Genomic DNA, 27408 nt, shown 5'->3' with positions numbered 1-27408 from the left:
TCTGAAGACAAACACATCCATTAAATAAATAATTAAATCAAATAATTAAAATAATTATATTTTATTTAGAAAGCCTCAAACACACATCTAAAAAAACATTCCAAACAAATACCTGCCAACACTCCCATTTTGGGGATACCATTATAGCCCGTAACTTTTCTTGGCTTTTCCTGTAATTGTGCCAGTTAATAAAGCCTTAATTGTTCAGGACCCAGTGCTTAGTATCAATAGGATTCTGCTGAAATATTTCTCTGCGGATATCAGTTTTGACAGACGTGTGGCAATATGATGTAATTTAGGCTGTGTTTTCATTTTGTGTTGGAATGTCTTGGCAGGTAGGTAGGCTTAGTCACCGAAGATCATTGTGGTCCAATTTCACAATTTCACAACAGTTAGCAAGATCCACGCTTCACCCCCTGTCACTGTTCTGGTAACTCCAGCATGAATAAATAGCCTAAACTGTAGGCTAACAGGCATGCTATATAATTGCTTTCTTAAACAATTTTAAAACATAAAATCTAAATATAAAATGGCTTATTTAATGTTGTAACCCAGTCCTCAGGACCCACTGGCCAGTCCTTGTTTTTGCTGTGACCCTGCCCCCTATACACCATGGGCCTTCCAGGTATTTAATGCTGATAGGGGCTTGGTTCAGGTTTGCTGGGATGTGCGATAGAGGAAAAATGTAACCCATGTGGTGCATCTCAGGGATTGGGTTGATAAATACTGTCCTAATCGGGTTCAGTACTTCTGAGACAAGGAACAGCCTTTATTTGGTTTGAATTAGATGAATGGAAATCAGGTCAATCTCATTCCTTTTGAAATGTAAATAAATCATGTACAGTAATATTCTTGTATAGCATGTAGAACATTCCTTTAAATTTTACAGCAGTGCGTTTCCATATAATTGTGTGCTTCAAGTCCGGGTTACACGTGCACCATTACTGGTATCTTGAAACAGTGTTGTACTGAAATATCTACCCAATCACGTTACTATCTCTTCGTTCCCATTCTGAAAATCAAACAGAAATAACATCAGCAGAAAGGTCAAAGTTAGGCAAAGTTAGCCTATAACGTTAATGTTTTAATTGTGGCAAGAGTTGATGTATGGGATATGTGGGCTATGTCTGTCAATGTCAGCTGGACACTTACAAGGTATCAGAAATAAGCTGATGATGAGGATGAGGAGCCAGGCGATTCCACTGCGAGGTCCAGGGGCTCCGAGTCCTTTTGGGTCAGAGGTACGTTTGCACTTTGACCTACAGCCAAACAGAACACTCAGAGCTTCAGGCATTGTGATGAAACACACATCACATAACAGCAATACTTTCCATTTCCAAAAAACTGACACGAGCGAAGGGGTCGAAGGTCATGCCAATGTTCACTCACAGTTGCTTCTCTAGGTATTGCTGGCTGTTCTGACAGGCCTCCGTCTCTGTCTCCGCTGTTTGTTTGAGAATCTGCGCCGCGTCGTTCAAACCTGCGCAGGCTTTGAGTTTGCTGGCTGTCTGTGTCAGATTGTGGTGCAGATCCTCAATCAAGTCTACGACGAGATTGGAGAACAAAACCCAACTCAGTGTCGACTCACCGTGCACTGCAGCACAAAACTACACTACAGCACAGTGTCAGTGAACTGCTAAACACACATACCAACAAAAAAACAAATGTACCTTACAGAAATATAACTCCATTGTCTTATAAGGTAATGCCAGGCAACGACTTATCAGTGTGTTTGAGGAAAAGGCCTCTATGAGATCATCACTCTATTTCGGGTACCGGCAGCAGGACCTGTTCTCCTCAACGCTGCTCCGTGCTTGCCACCGATTTGAAACATGCATGAAATGACATCTGTGCTGTTCTGTCTGAGCTGTGCCTCACGTGCCATTGCTGGCTGTCCACCTTTCAAACAGCAGCTCTGAGATAGTGTAGCTGGTTTCACTCAGCACCTGCACAGCTCCCTTTTAACACCATGTCTCTTGCATTCAGGAGCAAATTATTTCCTGCAGTTGTTTAGTAAGCCAGGAAATCCGTTCGGTATGATGATGTGGCTGGTTGGTATGCAGCATATCGTCTCAGTAAAAACTGAAACCTCTTTAATAATGTACTCTAACTGGTTTTAACTGGACATAAGACTAACAGCAAGGTTCTTTTTTTACAGATTTAACAGCACGTCTAATCATGTTTATGTCACTCATCACTTTAATCTGTTTTTTTTTTTATTCAAATGTCAAATAAAACTGTGCACACTGTTGACCACATAAGGTCAAAGAATGATCAAACTGATGTGAGCCTTTTTTTGATACGTTTTCACCAGAAGTGCTAAATCCATGCACATACCATGTCTCATAACACTGTAATCACAGCATTTAAGATAAAACTGCGTTACCTACAAATATAGCCCGTTTGTTTTCTTTGCTCTGTTGCTGTGGTTACAAGAGGGAAAACCCTCTAAGAATATCGTCACTGAGAACACTCTTTTCATGGGAGACGAGGAGGGGAGGGGAGAACTCTGACATGAATTTTCCTACCTTGCTGCTGAGAGATCTTTGCTGTGAGGTTGGCCTCAATCTCTTTCAGGACTTTGGTTTCATTCTCCAGTGAAGTGATATTCTCATTGAGGATAGCCTGCAAACACGCACACGCACAAAATAATTAACCGAGCCGCTACACAGAGTTCATGGGTTAGTTAACAGCTGGCTACAAACTCTCCTCTTAGTGCTGCTTTGTTGGGGAGTGTCTCAAATCACAGGAGCCTGCCAGGGCGCACCCCTACGCCCTCCGAGTCTCTGGTTATTAGACACGACCTGGGACATCTGGTAGCTAACTGGGAATACCAGTGCAGTCCGTTCAGAAATCTCAGAACCACACCTCTGCAGAGAAGCTTCTGTTGCACTACTGCTCCGCGAGACTCGGGCCATGTGTTTCCTCAGGTCACGATGTGTGTTGTTGCTTAAGAGAACAGCACAGTTGTAACTCCCAGCCACTCCAAAAACAAGGGCTGTTTTTAATATTGCAGTGTTTGGTTTCCAGATTTTTGCATAGCTTCATCCACACAAGCCTGCTCATTGCTCAGTACGCTGGTTTGATATGGAAGTACAGTAAGGACATATTTACTAACACATCTTAATAACATTCATCCCAGTACACAACTTGGGAACGTGAACTGACCAAGGACAACACCGATGAATGATTCACAACACAGATACCAGCGCTTGTTTGGGAGTGAGGCAAACTTCCCAATGAGCATCACGGGCATCACGGAGACGAGCATCACGGAAAGAGCACCACAGAGAAGTCATTACATCCACAAAGCAGAGGGGCTTCTGTTAAAAAGCACCAAAGCACCAAAAGCACCAACATGGCAACCCTGAGCCAGAATCACTCACGTTTTCCTCCAGGCAGAAATTCAGGGACTCGTTAAGGAGTCGAACTTGTTCCCGTAGCTGGAGGGTCTGGTTCAGCAGCAGGGTCTGGTTGGCCCTGCCCTCCATCACCATGTTCGTCATGGCACGTCGGTCGCTGGCCCAATTCAGCCCATCCTTGTCCGCCTTCTCCTGGAGGGCCTGCAGCTCGGAGCGACACTGGCTGGCCCCTTTCATGTCCGGCGAGGTGGCCCACACCACGATGACGATGAGCGAGACGATGGACCACAGGGCCAGGAAGGAGATGAGGATGCTGTGGGCCACATTGGAGGACCTGGAGCTGGTCATCTTCACAGACGAACTGGCAGAAGAAAAAGTACTTTCCCAACTACTGTTAGTGATGTAGTCAAAGCTGAAGATCAGAGTGTGAGCGTGCGAGAGACGGCAGACGACTGCTCCAAGAATGAGGTGGGAGGCTTTTAAAGGCTGGACTTCCCTCTAAACCTATGCCCTCCACTGGGCAGGAAAGGGGTGTGGCCGTCCCCCTTGTGATGGGGTGTATTCCCACGGAAACCTGCACTCTCTGTTTTTCAGTCTGTCAGGCAGCACAAGCACTGTGGCGAAGAGTGAACGTGTCACGAAGGCAACCTCCTTTCCCCTTTTTATAGGAAAGTGAAACTTAAATGCACTATCTGTTTCCTCAGAAAGTGTGTAACTGTGTTTGCAGTTGTGGGTGTATGTGCATGTGCGGGTGTGTGTGTGTGTGTGTGTGTGTGTGTGTGTGTTTGTGTTTGTGTGTGTGGTTCAGATTCCATTTCTCAATCTTGGGGAGAGTCCTGGCCAGCGTCCCAGCTCCACTGCACGGACAGAGATCTTGAGACTTGCTGGGGAGCGGTGAACAGAGCTGCCTGGTTGCTCCTTCAACTATGTCTTGTTTTAAACACTTTCACAAGAACCGCTGGGCCGCAGCGAGTCAGTGTTTCCTGTCACAATGCCAGGTCTTGAGAGGAGACGCACAAACACTCCACACCCTCCTATTACTGCTCCATGCCATGCATGCTGTGTTCATCTCCCAACACAAAACCTCCTGGGGGGGGGGGGGGGGGGGGGGACTTCAGGCTTCTAGAATTTGTGGGATTTTTTTCCACTTTAGTTACAGATGCAATTAAGAACTTTCCTGGCACCCTTAATCTCACCTTTGGTTTGCACGTTTTCAGTTAGCAATGCCGTGAGCGCCCTCTTGTGGCTGTCGATTTACATATTTCCCTGAGAGTAGGAATTCAGGAACTGACTCCATGCACTGTGTGGGTCTGGGCGAGCTGATTACATAATAATGATGGATAGGTTTGCTACAATAAATCTGGATTAGCACAGCGCATTCTGAAACATATTTGCATGATTTTGGCATAGATATGGAATTCCAGTTGTTGCTGTGTTCACTGGCTTTGACTGTGTAGCAATAAAGTGAGCTACCATAGCTGCTTTCTTCATGAAAAAGTAGATCACGGGGGTGTTCACGACCTTATGGCACACCCTCAGTCCCCCAGATGTGTAAAACTTGCAGTATTCTCCTCTTTTTAAAAACTGGACAATGTTAACCCATTTATGCATTTTATTAAATGTGAAAGATTTTCAAATCATATTAATCATAGGCAGTGATCTTACCACTTTTTTCAGAGTAATATAACGAGTTACTATTTCCAGTCCAGTAATCAGATTAAAGATACTTTTCAAATAACTGTGCGTTACTATTTTTATTTTCCTTAGTAAAAATATATATTTTTGCTTTATTCCTGGATCATTTATACTTTTGACTGACCGTAGCGCTGGACTCCGCACGCTGCGCGCGAACCTGTGAGAGCGTGAGCGCGTTCACGTCATTCTATGCAGTGTTGTCCGTAACGATATGTGGTAGTGTAAAGAAACACCCCTCAAAAACAGGGGAATGAATATTTACCTGACGAATTTTAATGTTGCATTGTGTTCCAGGTTTGAAAAGTGCTGGAATTTTGGCTAAAGTACTAAAATGCTTGAAATTGTAATTGTATTTCGTTTCACAACAAATAGCTGTCTGACTGAATAGTTCGCTTGTATTACGTTTACAAATACATTTACAAAATAATACCGCGCAGCAACACAAACGTAATGTCAGGAGATACATTATTTAAATGTCAAGAGATACGTTACTGTTAAAAAAGCACTTCCAATAAAGTGAGTATTGGAAAAACTAATTTTGCTGCTGAATGTAACTACTAAAGTAACTTGTAATATAACGTGGTCACTTTTAAAATCAAGTAATCAGTAACGTAACTAAGTTACTTTTTAAAGGAGTAATCAGTAATCGGATTACTTTTTCAAAGTAACTAAGCCATCATCATAGGTTATTTACTTGTCTAGCCATATTCACTAGCCCACCTCTTCTTAGAGGTTGCCAGGTGTTGTTTCGATTTATCCTTCCTATCGAGCGGTCCTACTCCCTATGTCAAATTTTGGTTCCGTTTTACTAGATATAAACTGTAGGGGTTCTAGGCTTTATTGGGCTTCAGATAGCAGTGCACCATCCCTGAAATCTAGTCTGTGTACAAGTGTTTGCAAGAACAGTACAGGATTGGAATGCATGATTTAATTATTGGTGTGTGTGGAAGCTATACTGTAAAATGTCTGTGTATTTGAGTTAAAAACCCTAAAACATTCTGAAACCTTTTAACAATGAGAAGTGTTATGTTATATATATTTTCATAGTTATAATCACAACCCTCTTGTCTACAATCACATCCCTCACTACTACACCTGCATCTCTGCTCTGACCCGCTTCTCCTGATCACCTGCTCCCATCCACATTCCCACCAAACGCTGCTATAAATAGACCAGAACATTCCAGACCCGCTCTGCGTGAAGATTTGCAGTAGCGTATCTAAAGGTTTCATGGTGTTTTCTTATGGGCTGTGCACTGTGTGTGTGCTCTGCATGAATGTCTATTTATTTCCATGTGTTTGAGTTGCATCACTACCAAATCACATTTATCTAACCTGACCCGTGCAGCACCAACAACATGAAAACAGTATAATGACGTCAACAACAATAATAACAACAGTAATAATGACAACAGTACCAAAAGTTCAGAAGGAATGTATAAAAATAAGGTGTAAATAGAGCAGTGAGTAAGTCTCACCATTTGAAAGCTGGTGGAGATGCCCGAACAGGCCTGTCGCTTCACGAGTTTCACTTCCTGAACAAATCCCAGTTGATCCGTCACCTGCGGCTTAAGAACACGATGAGAAGTGGAGAGTGACATCAGACGGACGCTGTGAGAGCAGCAGCCTTGGAGCTCCAGCGAGGAACTGATCTCTGGAACCTGAAATGGAGCATGGAGCTAAGCTTCTCTTCTGCCTGTGTCTCGTCCTGCACGGTGAGAAACCGCAGTTCATACTTCTGTTGTTAACTCTATACAGTTCTGTATCAAAGCTGAAATAAAAATAAGTTTATCTGATGGTGGGATTATTAGAATTCTAAACTTTATTATTTTTAAAATATAGTTTAGAATCCCTCTTCAACAAAATCCATCTAATATATTTATCTCAGCATGGAATTACAGAAGCATAACTGTGTGTGTTCATACAGGTTTTTTCTGGAGACCAATCACAAGCCTTTCAGTGAAACAGGGGCAAAATGTTACTCTGACGTGTCCTCTGAAGACCACCAGCAGTGCGAGCAGTGTGTCGTGGTATAAGCAGAACCCCGGTGAAGGCCCTCTCATGCTTCTGAGCTACAATGTCTGCGATACCGTGTGTGTGCACTATGGTCAAAAGCTCAACTCACAGAAATATGTGATCTCAGTCAGAAGAGGTTCCAGTCATCGCCATCGCCTACAGATCATCGCAGCTGAGGAGACAGACACTGCAACTTATTACTGTGGCCTTAGTGTTCTGAAAATATAAGGTCAAGGTGTGTGTGTGTGTGTGTGTGTGTGTGTGTGTGTGTCTTTATACTCATCTTCATTTCTATCACTTCAACACCAAAACATGATTTACGTTTCAAGTTCCTGTCATCTTATATGATCTTATTGTTACTATATGGCCCAATTTGCTTTGCTCTTGTGTTATTTTATATCGTTTGTTTCGAGTGTGCAAACAGAACCCATTTGCCCAAAAGAACAGGCGTCTGTTTTGCGGAGCGCCTTTCCTGCGTGCGTTTTGCAGAAGTGGCTCTAATTTACTCGAGCCGTCTGCAACGGTGCCAACGGCTCCTTCCTGTTGTTTTCCCATCTGAACAACTGTCACAAGTGACACATAACTGTAACCTTGGAAAACATGTACCGCGTAGTTTAAATGGACAGGGTGCTGTTTGCTTATGAATGATCTTCAACATATTACAACATATTAAACTCCAGAGTGTACAAAAAGAAGATGTAATAATCAATAAAAATGACAATAATCATAATAATGATTCTCATAGTTGTTTATTATGTTTAATGAAATGTCTTACATGCACTTTAATGGGAGAAAGTGACCTAGAGAAATGAGGATGAGAGGAAGCATCCATTAAGAGCATCGTTTCCAGACTCCAGTCAAACACATATAATGCTATAGTCACAGTCCCAAGTGCATGCAGTTATGTTATAGAAGTCAGTTTATATATGTGTGCAGGGGCCGAGTGTTCGCCCCTGACCCGTCCCTCGGCCTGGCTGGTCTAAGTGTCCATGTGTGTTTCTTAGATTTGGCTTGTTATTGTTATGTGCTACACTCGTGTCTTGTTACCGTGTATTTGCGCTCTCTGCTCGGCATCCTGTTTCCTCGCAAGAGTTACAGCGGGAAGCCGTTCAACATCAGATCACCACAAAACACTAGGGATCTACTTAACCGCCGCTTCGCACTGAGTGCAGTGTGCGCTGAGGGCACAATGAGAATGAGAACGCAGGCACTGGTCACCAGTCTCATTTGGCTGAGGTAAGAAGACATTTCACTGCCAGAAAATGTGGCCACATATTTAACAAGGTCCTGCATCCAGTCATCTGAAAAAAAAATGTTTTTGCAGCATAACTCATGGAAATCCAGAGCAGAAGAAGATTTTGTTTAGCCGAGGTGTTAAACTTGTAGTCAATGGTAAGATACCTGTTTTTGGTTTAAACTTTAATGATTTATTATACCTATCATCATTATTATTATATTACACTTCATTTCTGCACATGTATTTTCCAACTCTGGATCTGAAGCTTGAACCTTAGGTTTGAACCTAAATGAGTATGAATCAATGAACAAAACTGTATCCCACAGCCAGTGGTGTCAAAAGTGGAGCCCCGAGCGTGCAGATTTTAATACCCGATAGTGGTCAGATGGAGACTTCCAAAACGACCATCCTGACGTGCATCGTCAAAGGATTACACACCAAAGTAAAAGACGTTACCTGGAAGATTAACGACACCGTGGCGACGCACAGTGACACGAGACACAAAGTCTTCGAAGAGGCGGACGCCACCTTCAGTGCCTTAGCGTTCTACTTCGTACCGGTCCACGTGGGGAAGAGTGATGACGTGTTCAGGTGTGAGGTGAGGCAAGAAGGAGTGACGTATTACGAAGAAGTGCACCTGTCGCACTGTGACCAAGCTGTAACTGTGTGATTTCTGAGCTCATTTTCAGGGCTGCACCACATTGTCCGTGCATGTGTAGGATTCACGGTTGGAGATGGAACCCTAACACTTTTGGGTGGAGCTGAAGACGTATGTTGTTTGTTTGTTTTTATACATTTACAAGAATGTATAAAATGTTTGGAATTGACAGCACCGTTGTAGAGTTTTGTTTGTAGGTCTTTTTTTGCTTGATTTTGCAGCAATATTGTTCTACTTGTCACGTGGAGAACCCTGCTGACATAGGAAGAATATTTAAAGATAGTAGGCCTACACGGACACATGTTGAACCAGATGAAGTTTTAAAGATATGCTCAAATTTGTCTTCCACCACACCCTGTCATCACACTGCATACCATTTGCAGTCTGTTTGTGAAGAAAAACATAAACAAGTTTATTCCTAATCAATCTAGGAATGAAACAGGCTAACGTGAAAATCTATGTAGCAATAAAGATTTCTACACTGCACAACAAAATACAACATGAGTTTGGTTCCTTCAATCTCTTCTGATATATTGTTTTTTTTTTCTACCAGTTTATAACACCGTTAAATGTTAGTAAGACGCACGAGTCAGTTGCGATTGTATGGCAGTTCAAGAATAGTCTTGTAGTTTCTGTATAGAACCACACGGGGGCGCGCTGTGCATAAAGAAAATAAGTGTAGCATGTTTTCATGAAGTTGGGATTCAAGTTCATGTGGAGGGCACAGCATAACAGATAAGAACTCAAAGTCTGTTTACATCTCAATGAAAGCTCTGCAACATGGCAGACGATTCCCAATATATCCTAAAACAAGTTGTCTTTCCTGCTAAAACACAAACACACACAAGTTCATCGAGGTCAATGGCGCTCTGCAGAAGCTAGTTCATATATCCTGGACAGGTTAAAACTTGGAAATTCACCTAATGATGACAATACTTTCATCACAGAACTTTAGCACACAAGCTTCCTCCTAAAACTCCCTCGTAGTACATTCTGAATTATAATATCTTCATGGTCTTTGGATTGAACGTAAGAATTCTGTATATTAAACCTATCCATGCTGTTCTAGGTAAATATTGTATTCGATTAACGTGAGTTGAGATGTAGACTATTGGGCCTTTCCTCAAACCGCTCAGGCGCCTGTACACGAGTTTACTGTGAGATCTGGACAGTCTTTAAAACGCTACGGAGACAAACAAGACAAGAAACGAGTGTGTATCTATTTGCGATATATGGCTCTTGGCTGTAACAGTTCAGAAAAGCTAACAGGAGAAGGAGTGCACATGACATTGTTCCTGGACAAACTGGGGCAAGGGTTACCATGTGCACAGCGCCTGGAATAATAAGTACTGCCGTATGTTTACCAGCACAAACTCCTTCAGTCTCCTACAGTCGGCCTGTGCCCTAACTGCTCTGAAGGGATTCACACAGCTTGGTTTGGAGCAAATGGTCTTTGGTGTTGTCGAGGAAAATTAGGGTAAAAAAAACTGTTAAAAACTTTAAAAACATAAAACTTAAGATATCACTCGATTTTAAATACGTGTTTATGTAGAAAACTGTAGACTAGAGACCAAAAAAATGAGAAACCGTTTAACGATTGCCCTGGAAAGCCTGGCAGGCCTGACAGCTTTGTTCTTCATTGGCTGATTCCAATTCTTGGTTTGTTTGCAGTATGATTGGTATTCAGTATTGCCCTATATTTCAAAATGTCCTCCTTCATTTCTTCAGGTGTGGTACAGGCATATTTACAGCAGATTTATTATAGTTTAGATATGAAGAAATGGGTCTGTGTAGCACCAAATTGTGTTTATGTGTGAGATTAAACATTTCAAAAAGGTCCGATGTCTGTATAATACTAGTTCAAATAGATGGTGAGGTGAGTTAAAGGTCATTTGTTTTCACACTGAACACCACAGATGTAAAGACAAAACTAAACTTGTCTACAAAACCAGTTAATGTTCTGATGCATAGCTTTGACAAAGTCATTACACCTCATGTTAGTCAAATGAAAGAAACCTCTGTGGAAAATAGCAAGTGTATGGATTTGAACAAAGCAGAAGAGGTCAAAGGTCAGGGGAGGAGGCGGAGACCTTAGATGGCTGAACTGGAAGAGCATTGTGGGATGCGTCAGTATGCCTGCTCAGTTTGGTCACACGTGCTGGCCTTCTTGTCATACGTGCTAAAATGGCATGTTGAGACATGCCCTCGAGACAAAAAGCAGCTGGGTTGTTTTTTGTCAAAGACTAGGCCTGTCTCGAGGGCAGGTGGATTCGAAACAATCCTTGACGAGAAACCTTTCGCAATCAATGAACTGGGGGTTCCCGTGTGAGCTCAGATTGAGATTGAGAGAGAGCGAGTTGTTACACTGCCACCCGGCATGTGTTGTCCACTGATTACCATCTTTACCTGTGTTTTCATCACAGGAATCCCAGCGCAGATCTGTAAATACAATGCATTTCACCCAGTTATCTTATGATCATTACAGGGTCATTTCAATAGTGGCAAATACAGAAGCTGGTGCCAGGCACAGCCACCTGTCACGACTGCAGGACGGAGAGGATAGCTGAACCTTTTTCACTGGGATTTCAGCTATGAACAGGTATACAAAATACTGCTCCTCCAGAAACATGGTGCAACAAAAAACAATAAACAGTCTAAACAATAAAGATGAAATGCAGATAACATAAAGAAACACACACCAGTCCATGGTGTCTCTGCATTGAAACCACTCTGGCTTGTCTCTGGTGTGTCATTTTATGCCTGGATTCTCATTTTGGCCAACTCTAGCATGTTTAGTCTGGTCGTTTGATAAGGCCTGTTTTTGAACATTGTCTATTTTTTCATATTGCCTTTTGCCCTCATTGGACTTATTAAACAACTTATCTTCACTGGTGATCGAGTCCTTTTCTGCCTACAGAACCTGACAATAATAGTGTTCTAATTTTGGGGACATGTGACATTGACCTAATTTATGGAACAGTGTGGAACTTGAATTGAAAGTGACCTAATTACAAAAAAGTTTACTGTCATGGTACGTAGGCCCCCTGCCAGCCGCCCCAGACAGCATCGGCAGTAACTTATGTTGTCTTGTTGTTTGTGTTGTGTTCGTCCCTCGGGTGGGCGTGGCCCATTAGGGAGTTTGCCAGATGAGGTTCGTTTGTTTGTCTATATATGTTTTGTCTTTGTACCAGTCGACTGCTGGTTATTGTATCCTTCATTTGGATTATGTCACGGGCTTTGTGTTGGTGCACTTTATTTATTAAATCCTCCATTTTCCCTGAGACTGGCGAGATCACTTCCTCCTTATTTGCCCATTACGGTTACTACATCATATAAAGCACAAACACTGTTGTATCAAATAAGTGCAAAAGGTATATCCTCCACAGCCAAGAAAGGATGAATGAAAAACATGTAAAGACATAAGTGGTGGAAAAGTCTGTGGTAATTATTGCTATGATCTGAAAACTCTTTTTCAAATGCTGCTCTGATCATATACAAGTCCTTTTGAGGATTTTGATGAAATGTTATCACAGCATTTTACAACTAAAGCTGAAAAAAAAACATCCTAGTTTCTATATTAGTATTAGGTTTTATAAGAAAAGGTTTAATTAATCAGCAATCACTACGTATAAACATGTAGTAAATCTATCGCCTCAAATAACTATAGTTACATGATATGGTGTTTCCATGCCACTGGCAATAGTGACGGAAAAACAGTAAAAAAATGGACTCTGTATTCCTCTTCAACTCATGTGTCTCATGTCTCTCATTGTGCCACTGCTATCTATTCTGCTCTTTCCTGCTCAGAGAAGGCAGTACTGATGCCCCGGGGCTCGGAGATGATGTTTATGTGTGTGAGGACGGGATAGGCCCCTCTGCCTCTCCTTCCATCCCTGCAGACAGAATGGTGACTAACGTTGGCCGCCTTCCAGGCCGCTATTTACATGTCTGCGCTGGGGGAACAGGAACCGGTCTGGACCGGTGCATACCGACTTGCAGGGCTATTCCAGAAGCTTGCTATCTCTTTCACTCCCTCCCTCTCTCCCTTCCTCTCTCTTTCTGTCTCTCTTTCTCTTTCTCTCTGTGCCCGTACTCTGACTCAGGCTGGGGAACTACATGAACTTTCCTCAAGAACCCCAACCCTCTCTGTCTCCTGGCAGGATCTCTGGGTACAGGTTCCCGTGAAGTGAAACAGAATCTTTATGTCATCCCCTAGTTGAGTCCTTTAAAGCCCACAACAACGCCCATTGCTGCCAATCTCCCTATATGCTAAAGGGGAAATTGTAGGATGGCCGTGGAACGTCAGATGACAGATCAGTTGGCTCGTGTACCTACTCATGCGCAGATATTGTACAATTTCCTGGCAAGCTCATGGGACTCCAGGCCTAGGGGGGTGTCAGGTGAAGACACTGCTGGGACAGATTCTTCTCGGAGGGCTGTCTTCATCTACTGACGTCCAGTCCTCTCCCAGTAGTACTTTTTTTAGATACAATTCTCTCCCTTTGATCATGCAATGGGGCTGTGCTCTGATGACCCTGTTGATATATTGTTCTCTGTTCCCACAGGCTGCAGGTTTAACGCCGCCCCCGGTGACTTGGGCTTCCCTTACAAGCTTTTCCTGACAGTGCAGAATGGCACACATAGTCGGTCTACACTACTCAAATGAACTGAAATAGATTGTGGTGAATCATTCTACTGCAGGGCAGGCAGTCGACGTTGTGCCTTACCGTCCGCCCACCCAGGGAGGGTTTAGGGTGGGATGAAACTCGCCTGGGAGCCGGTGGGGCAGAAGCAGGCTCACACACTGATGGATGTGACCTAATCTTTCAACATGACTTATTCTAGGACTGGCACATCAGAAAATATGGTTTAATAAACCGCTGATGTTAGTCATAAACACCACACGTTTATTTAGACTTCCGTGAGATGTTGTACTGTATGCTTCATTTTGACTGAAACTTTTAACAGTTTCACCCGAGTTCATAAAAGTGTCTCAGATTTATGACTAATTTATGACTAATTCAAAATCATTCCATTATGCAATACTACTTTGTCCTGTTTGTCAGCACAACACTGCTGCTCCCCAACAGGTTGAGCTCTGCGGCCAAAGGTCATGACCTCCGACCTGACTTCATAAGTCAAGAAAGCACTTCCAGGTGCATAGGTCATTCATCATCCCTCAATTCCCTACCAATCATCTAGTAAGCAGCTAGAGTCCCAGTGGCTGACAAGTCTGAGCGACACATTCCATATCTGACGTGTCTGATTCACACGTTCCATATCTAACGTGACTGATTCACACGTTCCATAACCTCTGACCAAGGTTGGGAAGCCTGACAGCTGAGCTGAAATGCTGCTAGTGGCATTTATGCCATAAAAGCAAAGAGCCTATTAGTCCGCCCAGTGAAATCAGTTCCTTCAGCACGCATGTTGTGCCTCACACTTTCCTTTCATTCATGCTACAATGAATTTTCCCCAAAAACTCCGCAGTTTGGAATTTGCTCGTTAGATTAAAGTTTACGCTGAAGATTTGTGCGCGGCTGCAGCTGTAAAGGCCTGGCGGGGGGCTGCAGCTGTAAAGGCCTGGCGGGGGGCTGCAGCTGTAAAGGCCTGGCGGGGGGCTGCGTTCGAGGGCCTCTGACGCCAGGATCTTCTTCCACTTGTACCTTCACACGGTGCAACGTGCAGGTTATTCCACCAGTGTTCCGGTCCAAAACAGATAGTTCCCCACGTTCCCCACGTTGCAGCCCCACCCTTTGTCCTGCACCGTTTGCTGTTTTCAGGATGAACTCCCCGGGAGTCCCTGAACGACTGTCCGTATTTTTCTTGGAAGCCCTTCTGCATAACAGCTGTGTGAGGGCTCCTGCCAAGATGCTCCTCGACAAGCCCCCTATTCACACAGCACACACGTCGTGTAGGGTGGAGCTCCGACGCAAACGCAGCGAGACAACAGTGGCCGTGGGACAGACAGGACTCGGTGCCTCCAGCAGAGGTCTTGGGTTCCCAGAGGAGAGATAATGACTGTGGTGTCAACTGTTTCCTTGCTGAAAGATTCATTTTCTTTTGCTCTTGAGCTCTGAGATTCTGTGTGTGTGTGTGTGTGTGTGCTTAAAAAGAGTTTATTACAAGTTGTCATATAAAAATAATTAAATAATTCAACAGCCTAACACAGCAACTTTGTTTGTTTTCCAAATATGTTATCTACAGAAAGAATAGTGCTCTTTAGATGTGACTTGTTACATTTCTCACCACAACAGTGCCTACTTTCAGGTCTCATGACCTGGTCATATTCTGAGCTAGCGTGACAGGGTTTGTGCTGAACTCAGCAGTACCGAAAGTCAAATATGTTCATCTCTCACTTAGTTTTGCTTAGCTTGTTTGATTTATTACCCCATGCCTTGTGCCTTCATCAGTATGTATGTGTTTTTTTATTACATAAATTTAGCAAAACTCTGGAAGTCGTTGTGTGTCTGTGTGCTTCAGAGGAGACAGAGGTATTCGCAATGCTGGACTGCCTCAAGAACATGCCATTGCATCTCCGGCTTCCAAAATGTGGGAAAACTGTTAGGGCAGTGATCTTGTTCCCAGGGATTAGGTGCATGACAGGTGAGCAAGCAAGCCGTTCTGGTGTCCCCCGGCCCGTTTGTCTTGGCGTGCCTGTTGTCTCGGCGTCCCCAGCGTCGCCTCCTCTCTCAGCCCTGGCGCCGCTCCAGCCGAAAGCAGCGCAAACCGGAGTGAGCCAGTCGCACACCCTCGCGAGCACGACACACTCACCCACACGTGTTCCCACTTCCTCTCTCGCACCCTCACTGACTGTACGTTCCTTGCGTCTCGCGGCCGGGGCGCTCGCACCCCCCCCCCCCCACCTCCCCTCCCCTCTCTGCTACGGCTGCTCGAACTTGTGCGCGACTTCTCCACCTTTTTAGGGTGAAGCCCAAAGCACAACAAAGCTTCTGGATGTGCAGCGTTACTACAACACTGGAAATGACACAAATGAAAAACTCTGTAGTTTCACTTTCCCACCGTGGTATTGTACAGAAGCTTTCTCCTCGTGTAACGTTCCCGCCCTTAACACCCCTCCGGGTCACAAGTCCAAGACTTCGCTCTCCCTCGTCCACCGTGAACAGAGGTGCACACGCTCGACGCCGAGGGCTGGAAGCTGACAGACAGCATCTGCCGACCGATGATGCGCTGTGTTTTGCATTTATCCATGACTGAGCTGTTATGGGGGATTGGGGGGGTGGGGGGTTCTGGCGCCGAATGTGTAGCAGCACACACACATGTTTCCAGACTGTTCCACTGTGGGGAAGCATTCCCGAACCATTTCTGAGAAGTATAATGGTGTAACACTTCACGGCTAGGGCAAGCTCCGAACGCAAAAACAACTGTTTGGTATGTGTTTGAAATAGACTCATGGCTCAAGACAAGTTGTTTGTCTCAAAAGGAACTCCGGCTGTCAGTGTAAGACCATCAGTGCAGTGTAGAGAACAGCAAGCGTGCTCAAGCATGTGGACCCTATTTAAGATTTGATTTATCATATCACCCCATCACCCAGTCCAGGAACTTAGTCACCTTGTTTACTAAAATTCAAGATCAAGAATGGCATAAACATGCCTTCAGAAATGCTATTTCGGTCATTGACACTTGCACCCCCCCACACACACCCTTCATGTTCCACAGATAGATCTTGTCACTCCTAATAGACCTCAAAATAGCATCTACTTCAGTCACTGGCAACTGTGGGCGACTTGAAATCCCAGTGCCACGCCTCATCATATTATATTCTTCCAGGCTTAGTTCAATTTGGCCCTGTCAGAAAGTACCAGTCTCACAGCCATTTACATGGGCCCTGGTAAGGATCTGACATCAGGATTAACATGAACAGAAATCTGTTGAATGAGCCAAGACAAAATCTGCATGGATTATACTGCCAAACCAGCTGATGGGTGTTAGGTGTAAATTGATGAATCTAAAACTGATGTCAACATCAGTCAGCGCTGTTGTCAGCCGGGCTGACATCACTGGAGCATGACAGAGAACAAAGGCGACTTTGTGTCCGGACTGCCCGGGTGCACCAAACTGACCATCCCTGGGACAAACACCGCTGGAATTAAGAGTCACTTCAGAACTTTGAGAAGTCTTGCTGTAATCTACTTCACAGCATGAGAGGAAACAATTAGTGCATGCTCTCATGGGGAAAGAAGTTTGACAACAAAGGACTTTGTCTGGCATTCTCTCTTACACACACAAATTAGGCTTTTCACTCTTTTTCCTGCCTCCCAAAAGGCATATTAAATTTGATATGAGCACTCTTGATATGGAATCTTGATACAGACTCTTGAAAAGGACTCTTGAGAAGAACTCTTGATTCAATTTTCTGATTCAAAATGTTCAAAATATTCATAACAAGTAACTTTCAGAACAAGTATTGTTTATTTATTTTTATTTTTCTCAACTCCAAAAGAAACAATTTCACAGGGTGTGAAACTGACGTGTTGTCTTTAAAGTGGGAGGGGGCAAACACCAAGCCCCTCCCCCTGTACAGAGACACATATACTAGACCTGTGACTATCCCTGCTGCTCTCATGTAATGTGATGAACGTGTTCTGGCCACCCCGTGTAAGAGTACCCACCCCTCATGTTGACCCGTACACCATGCTCCCATCACAACACTTACTCAATGACTTCTCTGCTTTGCGACCTGCTAAACGTGCTAAACGTGTGCAGTGGTAATCTTCAGACTGATAGCTGGTTTTATGGTCCTAGACAAGACAGGAAGAAAAGGCAGACTGAGGGGGAAAAAAATCTGATCAAATCTTGAGATAATCTTAATGAGCGTATCTCAGAGGGGTTTGAAGCAGATTGGTTGGAGTAATTAAAGTGGTCTTGTTCACTTTCCAGTGCCTTGTCTCAGGCTGAAACAAACGTTATCATTCTTAGAACATCTCCTAAAGGTGCTCCCGTACCTCATCTGGTAGCACAGACTGGAGGCGGTATCACCAAGGCCATGGGTCCAGGTTCCAAGGAACACACATGTAGTCATACTGATGAACATGTAAGTTGATTTGGATATACTTGTATGCCAAATACTGCAAGATTAGTTGCTGCTGTGTATGAAAAGTGTTATTCAAATGAACTCGCACTGTCGGAGTGGTAGCTGACAGTGTGCAAACTTTTGCTATTTGTGATATATAAAACTGGAAAACTTGCAAGACCTACTTTTGGCAATTATCCAAATGTAAATCATTCAAAACAGTTTAGTGCCCCAAGCTGACTCTGATAAGCATAGTTAAAGCCCAGAAGAAATGCACGCAGGCGGCCTGCTAACCGCACACCCTTTAAATGTCTGTGGTTGTCAGTTTAAAAAGCATATGATGTCACCAGTGTTTACTTTCAGGCTTGAAAGAACAGTCTGAAAGAAAAAAGGGGAAATTCACACTGCAACCTGATTGGCTTGCAGATGTTCCGTTCTCTCCTGACACATGCCTGGAGACAGGCGAGCCAATGAGAGAGGGCAGCGGGTGGAGCCTATGCGCTGCACTCTACTGGAGGTCTGGTTTCCTGAAAAACCACAGCGCTGCTCCGGATGTCTAAAGTCACATGGAGTACTTTGTGCACAAGGCCAGCTGCATGCTCCTTTGTGCATGGTCTAAGGCACAGATCTTTTGTTTTCTTCTGTCTACCTTCACGCCCACCCGGTCTTGTGTCTTGCGGGTGTCACAAGTCGAACTGCGCTTGAATATTCTTGGCTGTCCTTCTTGTGAGCTGGATGAACACGCTCACCCGCTGAGAGCTGACCTTAGCAACCACAGCTGTTCTGACACAGTCACAAGTCAAGTCAATGCACACCAGTGTGCATAAACAAACACCAGTATGGCCCCAAAAGCAATTGTTTAAAGCCCCCCAGTAGCTTTAAACATTCGTTCATGATGTAAAAAAGTACACCAATATAGAATGTGTTTGTCAATTGCTTGATCTACAGTATGCTTGTCTTTCAGCTGGTCAGACTAGCAGAGGCAGTGTCTTTTCTGGTATCTGACCCCCCATCTCCCATGCAGTGATGATATTTTTGAGACATGGCACAATCAGGGCTTTGTGTCCACGGGACTCTTCACTTCCTGGGTTGTTTTTGGCAGGGTGTCCTTCCCCTGTACAGATCTAGGTGGTGAGATCTGGTCCTCCCACCAGGCTGGGGTTCCTCAAAAGTCCAGCGACTTTATCAGATCCCAGCTCCTACTGTCAACAGTCCCTGCCAGCCATGTCAGACAGTGCTGATAAGATTCAGGGCTGGGCCCTTATCTGGTCCCCTGTGCTGAAAGCCAAGGCCTGGTGGTGGTTACAATGAGCAATGTCTGGTTGGTAATATCCTGCTGAAGTGACAAACTGTGGTGGAGTTTTGGCTTTGAGCCTATGGGTCATCAAAATTTAAGGTACATCTCAAATGACGAAGTGAGGTCAAGTGTGTAAAATTAAATGGGAAATATGGACATAAGAAAAACATGTAGAGAAGGAATTATAAACAGAATCTACCCATGAAACCTGCTAGATGCCATGACAGGGTCTTGTGATTCCCAATAAATAAATAAGATAAAATGCCACATGATTAATTTTAATAGCCATTTTCTACTGCATTCCCTTTACTCCTAAGTCTGACCTCACCATTTGTGAAAGCCAATTACATTCCTGAATGGCTTATAAAAATGTTTGACAGAAATCTCATATTTCACAAGCAGCTATGTTTGTGTTGTGGTGCATCTGGAGGCTGCTGATGGAAACGTGTAAACGCACGTAGATGTGAGCGAGAACCCACAAAGCCACAGTCAAGACAGCTGACATGTGGCGCTCTGACACACCACACTGCATGACAGAACTGCTGTGGTCAAGCAAGGAAACAACACTTCTGTTATCGCAAAAATCTACCTTGCTATGTCTTCATAAGGCAATGCATCATCGTCATCATCATCCTCATTTGAGAAAAAGATGAGAAGAAAATCTCTGAGAGCAAAGAGCGACCAGTGCCGCATCTGGCCTGCTGTCACTAGCTGACCAGGCAGACCAGGTTACTGAGAAAGTCTCCCAATGATGACATCAGTCAGCCTGTAGTGAAGAACTGACCGCATATGACAGCTGAGGTATTGGCACGGCAACAGAAATCACAAGAAATCCTATTTTCTACCATTATTCAAGGCAGATACGTGTTTTCACACTGCATAACACTTTACTCACATAATACATGTGACTAAAACAAAATTGAAAATGAAACTGTGGTTTGAACAGTCGCCGATAAGACCAAATTTTTTCCCCTTTATCACACAGGTCAAAGAGGGCAGCTTGAAATGTGTCTGTGTACGAGTCTAGCTGGAAAGCACCTGTTTATTGGGCGTTGGATAAGGACACTAAAATGCAGTCAGCGGGGCCTGTGTGACTGCATGGTGCAACAGGACTGCAATAGCGTGATTGGCTGTGCCGGCAGGGGAAAACCTAAACAATGTTGTTGGGTGGGTGAACGGCAGAGACAAAGATTGGCACACAGCCATCAAAAGCATTGCATGTTCTACACAAATGACAAAATATTGTGAGTGTACACTTCATTAGCTACACCAACCCTAGGGCTGTAGCTGCTGTCTGCTGGGTCTGGGCCAGTTCCACATGGTCAGAAGTCTTGTTCGCCACACAACTGTATCTTTTTTTTTTCCCAGCGTCATGTGACCTGTTCTGAAAACATTCCCGACGATGTCTGCAGGACTATTTTACAGACTGTGGGTAGACTGAGGGTTGACCTAATTAACTGATCGTTATGTGTATCAATGAAATAAACATACAGGTACACTCAATTTAGACGCTCATATTTAACACAAATTTTTCTGACACGTTTGCCACTTTTCAAACAAGTAGGTCCTTAATTTTAGGCAAAACTCTAGGTTGTCTGTGATTGTAAATCTATCAGTTGGTTCAGCCTCTCTAAATCCTGCCCACAGCTATACTAAAATGTGTTTTTCTGTAAACTTACACCCTCCTCCAGATGCAGGAGTGCCATTAGAACATTCCTTTGGTCACAAAACATGTAAAGAAATCTTTCCCTTCACGGGCAATGAAGACGAGCACGGCACGGGGACAATACGGGGACAATACGGGCACGTTGGCTGAGAACCCGACACTGGCATTCGTCTCACGCGAAGCGACTGAGCCCTTCTGCTCGCTGACCCCTGCTCTGTGAAGGCGGCCTTCCTAGAAATGGCAGTTTGCTGCGAGCGAAGCTAGCTGTGCTGTCGGTTTCTCTCCGTCGCTCCAGGAAACTGAGCAGGATCACACTCGCGCTCGACAATGCGGGCTCTCGGAACCGAAGGACAGCTCTGTTATTTGGTTGCGAAGAGCACTTTTCATGTAGATAGAACGCAGCTGCAGTGAAGCTACCGTCTATATAATCTATACCACAAACAACAGCAACTTGCAGCTATACCATACAGACTAAACGTTGCATTATTCAGTATGTGTTCTGATACATACTCATAACTGAAGTGAAAGTGAATTCATTGACGCAAAACAAATTTTAAGGAAGGTTTTAAAGAACTTTTCTCAATTCAACATGCGAGTCTTAAGTAATATCTGGAGCAATCTTCACACCTTCAAACCACGAACTCATCCCTTCTGCGTAAATAGTTCCACAGATGTTTGATTGCAGGTGCCAGCATTTTAAGCTCTTAGTAAAAGTATGCACAGAGTAAGGTGAAAGTATGCAGAGACGATCGCTCGTGTGAGTTAATGAGCCAGGCTTATGCTTGACAAACTGACACCGTGTTTCACTGTCAGTAACTGTGGGCGTTTGACATTGTCTGCACTGGCACATGCACACACACTCCCTACTCGCTGGGAACATGTATGCTGGGGGCAGAACACCACCGATTTAAGTGGTTTTATGTCCATATTGGGCACAAGCATTCGACATCAAACTCCAAAATCAGCATTCTTCTGAAAGACTTTGAATATTAGTCTGCTTTCAGTGCAACAGACACACACACACACACACACACGTGCACATGCATATACACATAAATACATACACACTCACACACATACATACACATGCATACGCACATAAATACACACATACACCAGGATTTTTGAAAATGAATCAAGGCCCCGTTTGCACGATCCTGCAGGTCATCCTCTGATCCTCATCTTCTCACGAGCCCTCAACCAATCAGGCGATGTTTTGATTTCCAGCTGTCTTTCAGTAAACATGCACAGATTGTATACTGGACTGGTTTTGGCCAGTCTGTCTGCTGGACTCCGCTTTCCTTCGTGGGCACATATGTGTGGCCATTCTGGCACTATGAGCTGCTGGATGGTGACGTCTGGAGGGACCTGTAAATTCTCTTTATGACCTGAACATGGCCGTTTTTAAACTGCTAGGAGTGTGGGCAGGGAGACAGGTTGGCATTACCAGTTTCCATGCTTAAGACTCAGTCTTGTTGATAAAGAATAACAAGGCACGGTTGCCATGTGCAATGCAAAACCCTCCAACACTTTTGACGCCTGTACTGTGGCACATCAGTGATCCATCACCTTATAACAAAAAGATCATGGGATTGGCTGTCCCATGAATAGACTGACCCAGATACACACTCACTCCAACATTCCCCAGCTTTTTAGTAAACATAGCACCCACGGACTCACCCTCACTGAGCAATAATCGGCCCTATAACCATTACATATAAAAGTAGTGCCTACACATCTCTCACAAAACCCTTTTAGGGCATCTGTCTAATAATAAGTAAACTCATGGTCTAAAAGGATTGACTGGATTTTCAGTGAAGAATATTACACCCAGTGCACCTGAGGAAGCCAGAAGTAAAACTGCTGACTAACAGCTAACACTTGTACTAAAAAGCTACTACGCTCATGTACTTCTGTTTTGGTGTGATATCTGCAGACAAACACGTGTTTCTCCTCTTCCTGTTGTTGACCTGGTCTCCTTCAGATTCCTCGTCAACATTCTTAACCTTATTGACGGTTACTGCGGGAGTGTTTACGTTCGCTGCGTCCCCCTGCATTCCTCTGTTTACTTGTACATACAGGCTGACGTGCGTGGCTCTGAGAGCAATGGATCCCCCTGTGGGGCGTCATGAAATGATAAACGAGTTGGGGGAGAGTTCCCAGCTCTCGCCGTCCCCTTTCTCACTGAACATATCACATATCGGAAAATTATGTGGGGTAATGTTATTGGCCAACATTTGGGAATAGATTTACAAACATGTAAATGAATGGTCGTGTGACTATGACTTGGGAAGCCAGTTCACACATGTTTTTTTTTCTGTTGCTCTGTTGATGAAGGCCTACTTGATTTGTCCTGATCAAAATTTTCCTGGTGAAATAGTTATTTTGATGTAGTCATAATTATATAGACATCTGCAAAAGCACATGCAAAGAGCATTAAGAGAATGATATAGAAATGGACTTTTGACCTATCTTTTATTGGCCTATTCTGTCTTTTATTCTCTCTGTCTCTTTCACTCTCTCTCTCTCTCTTTCTGTGTGTGTGTGTGTGTGTGTGTGTGTGTGTGTGTGTGTGTGTGTGTGTGTGTGTGTGTGTGTGTGTGTGTGTGTGTGTGTGTGTGTGTGTAAATAAGCATTTGACATTTGAGTGCATTCATGTTTATGTGACAAAGATGCCATTTGACAGAGGAACCAAAAGTGATGACAGTGTAAATTGGCCTTGTAGGTTTCAATTGCAGTCAGGGTTGCACTGCACTTGACAGTTCAGTGTAAATCTGCACAGTTCGGTTTAGATATGCACAGCTGAGTTTAACTCTGCACAGTTCACTTTAGGTCTACACAGATAAGGTGCACTGGAGCAGCAAGCCAGGAAAAGGTACATTATAATGAGAAAATTATAATTAATAATAACAACAGAATAAATAACAGAACAATCATATTTCATACACGGTAGGTAGGAAAGTTTCCTAAAATAGTCAGATGATTGTGAACCAAAGTGAAAACTGGAAAAACACAGAACACACACACATACACGCACTCACACATACACACGTGTGTGCGTGTGTGTGTGTGTGTGTGTGTGTGTGTGTGTGTGTGTGTGTGTGTGTGTGTGTGTGTGTGTGTGAGTGTGAGTGTGTGTGGTCTGTGTTTTTCCAGTTTTATATGTACGTATATGTATATATATACATGCATACATAAAAGTCACTTACCTTCTGAGCAGTCTTTTTCCTATAAGCTCGGGTTCGCTGTCAGAGGTCTGGAGTTTGAGAGTCTGTTCCTGGAATCAGCTGGAGCGATTCTCCTAGCTTGGGGGTCACAGCCCCAAGTGCTTTGATTACCACAGTAACCACCTTCCACTTTCAAGCTCGTCTATATTTCTTGAGTTTTTCGTGTTCCTGGTTCCTGGCGTTGCCATCATTTGGGATTTCTACATCTACCACTATAGCTCTATCCACCATTTGTCCATCACCACTTTGCCCGGTTGGGTAGTGATTACCATCTTGTCGGCCCCACATGATCTTAGCTCAGTCATTCTCCACTTTGACCTTGGGCCTTCCAGTCTGTACTTGGCACAGATGTTTCTGTACTATGGTAGCCACCTGGATATGGTGTTCCCTTCATGTTCTGCCCACTAGCATCTTGCCTCCTGCTGTTATAGGTTTCCTCAGGGGCATCTTTACACAGTCTGCATCTGGGGTCCTGTCTGGTGTGAGCCCAGCCTCTGTTGATCTTGCATTCAGAGCTTTTTCCTGTGCTGCTATGATTAGTGCCTCCGTGCTGTCTTTCAGCACAGCCTTCCCCAGCTATGGGTAGGATTCTTCCATATCAGCCACTACCATGCAGGGGTTTATCCTTCCGTGATCGTTCCGGCTCCTCGTTCTCAACCTTCGTTGAGGTCTGTTATTTGAGGTACTTACTAAGCTCTTCACCTCTTGGAGCAATCTTCATGGTGTACTCCTGGATCTTGGATGGTTTCATCCTGGATAGTGTCTGATGGTATTTAATCCTCGTTCCCCATTCTTCTGTTTAGTGTGTGGTCTCAAAGTGCTGGATTTGGGTTGAAACCTTCAGGGCATTGTGAGGAGCTTCGTTGTCTTCATGTCAGTGGCTTCTATCTCCTTCTTTGGAGTTTATTATGTCAGTGGGTTATCTAATGATGTAGCGTAGGTGTCGATAGCTCGGATCTTGTTCTTCTCATTCGGTTGATTTCTCAAGACCTGTCTCACTCTTAGTAGGGATTTGAGTGTAGCTGCCTGTAGCTGCTTTGTGATTCCCATGTGCTCTGCCCTCAACACCTGTTATGTCACCCTCTGGTAGCATGACCCCCTCAGTTCTAACTACCTTCACTCTCCTTGTAACCATCCGGTCACACTTATCCAGTCCAAATGACATCCTGTATATTCTAGTGAGATGGATTAGTGGAGTTGATGTCTTGTTCATTTCTAGCATATAGCTTGATGCCATCGATGTAGAGGAGGTGGCCGATAGTTTCTGGGCGTTCAGGCCTATGAGGAACATAGACACAGATAAGACATATATATGTGTGTGTGTGTGTGTGTGTGTGTGTGTGTGTGTGTGTGTGTGTGTGTGTGTGTGTGTGTGTGTGTGTGTGCGTGCGCGCGCGCGTGTGTGTTTAAAGTACTTTCTGTTTACCTTGCAATTGTGAAATGCCACTTCAAACTAGACTGGCTTGCCTCGCGCTTTTGTTGCGCATTGTCCTGTCTGAGAAGATATGCGCTAATCTGGTTTTTGTTCGACATAAACACATTCCCTTCCGTACGGGTCAACGAAAATTGTGAGAAAAACATAATTGGGGGACAACTTCGACTCTAGAGCAAACGTAAGACATTTTTACGTTTCCCTTCAGGGCTTCCTTAACATTTCTCTTCAGGCCCATCATACTATCGTCCTAATATTTAGTCATAGTATCGCTGTTCCTTCCGAGATCTGGCTTACGGCCAAAATGAGAGTCAAAGTAACACAAGCACGTGTAGCGTGAAGTGAGGGGCACGCGGTGGGGGTGGCACGTACACGCTTTTGACGCATTTAACGGTTCTGCAAAATATTAGCACCGTGTGTCCATGTATGCGCTCATAATTCTTTTTATGAATCCTCTGTTGAAACTATTAAACTACTCTGTCTTCCCTTAATGTAACTCTTTATATCGTATCTACAGAAACCAACAAATATATGGGCATTGTGGAATATAACACATAATCTTATAAGGTACATTTGTTATTGAATTACATAGAAAATTAAAAGCCTGTGCATTGAAATTGGTCATATGCCTGCCTGTACAATAAGTGACAATTATCTGACATATATTTGTCATTGGGTAAAATCTATGAAAACAGAATAATTTTGGACTAACAAAGAGGAAATCTGTGTCAGAAAACGAAGTGCTCAAACTATCAAACTAACATAATTATGCTGTTACATCTTCTGCTCAGGACATAAACATATAAAAAAACAGGTTTCACGTTGTTCCCACGAAGTTCCCAGATTTTCCACGAATCTGCTGGCGAGCCGGAATTCGCCACGAGCTAAAACCCCTGAACGTCACCATCCCTTGTAAGGAAACTTTGTTTTCTAGCGAGGCGTTAGCGGAAGGGGGGGGGGACACTTACATTTGGATGCACACATGGTACAGTAATTTCTTTTAAACTTGCATAGCAAACTAATTTTTTGTTTAATATACAAGTCTGAGGTCCAAATTATTTTTTCCTGTTGGGTAAGAAGGGCGTGAATATAATAGTAATAATAATAATAATAATAATAATAATATTGTTATTATTAGTATTATTATTATTATATACAGGAACTGGAGCTTGCAGGTATCCCCATCAAAACAATTTGACAGTTTGTCTTTGATGATACTAATTCTCATCAAACTCAGCATTAAGAAGCATTGGTGCGAATCTAAGCTTGGGCTCTGCGCTCTGTCATGCAGTCACTTTCAATAACCCTCCAAGTCTTCCTCGCACTGCTTGTCACTTTATCCTGCACAAACACCCTGAAATAGCCCCTTGCTTGGAACCCATGATGGCACTCTCTTCCCTGGCAATAAGCACTTGTCATAATTACAAGAGCCCGCTGGTTGTGCATGCGTTAAATAATTAGACTGTATGTCTTTCTGTAAAAGTAAACAGAAATTATATTTTCTGTTTTCTTTTGGCCTTCTCGGAATGCGTCTCGTGTGTTGTCAGATCTGGAACGATCAAAGGTCAAAACCGCTGCATTTCCTTGTGTGTGTTTCTTCAGACTGCACGTCTATATTGTGTGAATACTGAAAATAGATCAGGAATACTGCATTTTGCAAAGATCTGAAAAAAGGTCTTTCTCGCCATATTCCTGTTGGATCCCTAGATTCATCGCACAGAGTATTCTATAGCTCGCGTGACAGGTGAAATGTGATGAAGCACTAAGCACTTCAGTGACACCCAT

General features: G+C 43.8%; 2 protein-coding genes across 2 annotated transcripts; one reads left to right on the top strand and one right to left on the bottom strand.

Annotated features, from left to right (window-relative positions):
• Positions 1-45: 45 nt before the first annotated feature.
• On the bottom strand, positions 46-4389 carry LOC143528826 (uncharacterized). Its single transcript, XM_077024740.1, has 5 exons — positions 3387-4389; positions 2529-2625; positions 1390-1543; positions 1153-1259; positions 46-1012 (listed from the first exon to the last, which is right to left on the bottom strand). Coding segments are annotated over exons 1-5 (684 nt in total). The 5' UTR covers positions 3711-4389; the 3' UTR covers positions 46-1010.
• Positions 4390-8102: 3713 nt separating this feature from the next.
• LOC143528827 (uncharacterized) lies at positions 8103-9486 on the top strand. The gene is made up of 4 exons (XM_077024741.1): positions 8103-8308; positions 8397-8464; positions 8636-8907; positions 8999-9486. The coding sequence occupies exons 1-4, from the start codon at positions 8262-8264 to the stop codon at positions 9026-9028; spliced, it is 417 nt and encodes a 138-aa protein (XP_076880856.1). The 5' UTR covers positions 8103-8261; the 3' UTR covers positions 9029-9486.
• The last annotated feature ends 17922 nt before the right edge of the window (positions 9487-27408 follow it).

Source organism: Brachyhypopomus gauderio, chromosome 12 (genome assembly GCF_052324685.1).
Source record: "Brachyhypopomus gauderio isolate BG-103 chromosome 12, BGAUD_0.2, whole genome shotgun sequence".
Taxonomy (NCBI): domain Eukaryota; kingdom Metazoa; phylum Chordata; class Actinopteri; order Gymnotiformes; family Hypopomidae; genus Brachyhypopomus; species Brachyhypopomus gauderio.
Note: the sequence above shows the minus strand (reverse complement) of the source record. Positions and strands in the feature narration are given on the sequence as shown.

What these genes read in the sequence shown, in the direction of transcription:
- LOC143528826 (XM_077024740.1), bottom strand. Translation starts at nt 3,710, where the DNA reads ATGACCAGCTCCAGGTCCTCCAATGTGGCCCACAGCATCCTCATCTCC. An exon ending in ATTTCTGCCTGGAGGAAAAC is followed by an intron (nt 2,626 to 3,386) that starts GTGAGTGATTCT and finishes GCGTGTTTGCAG; the next exon opens with GCTATCCTCAATGAGAATAT. An exon ending in CAATACCTAGAGAAGCAACT is followed by an intron (nt 1,260 to 1,389) that starts GTGAGTGAACAT and finishes GTTTGGCTGTAG; the next exon opens with GTCAAAGTGCAAACGTACCT.
- LOC143528827 (XM_077024741.1), top strand. Translation starts at nt 8,262, where the DNA reads ATGAGAATGAGAACGCAGGCACTGGTCACCAGTCTCATTTGGCTGAG. An exon ending in ACCAGTCTCATTTGGCTGAG is followed by an intron (nt 8,309 to 8,396) that starts GTAAGAAGACAT and finishes ATGTTTTTGCAG; the next exon opens with CATAACTCATGGAAATCCAG. An exon ending in TGTTAAACTTGTAGTCAATG is followed by an intron (nt 8,465 to 8,635) that starts GTAAGATACCTG and finishes TGTATCCCACAG; the next exon opens with CCAGTGGTGTCAAAAGTGGA.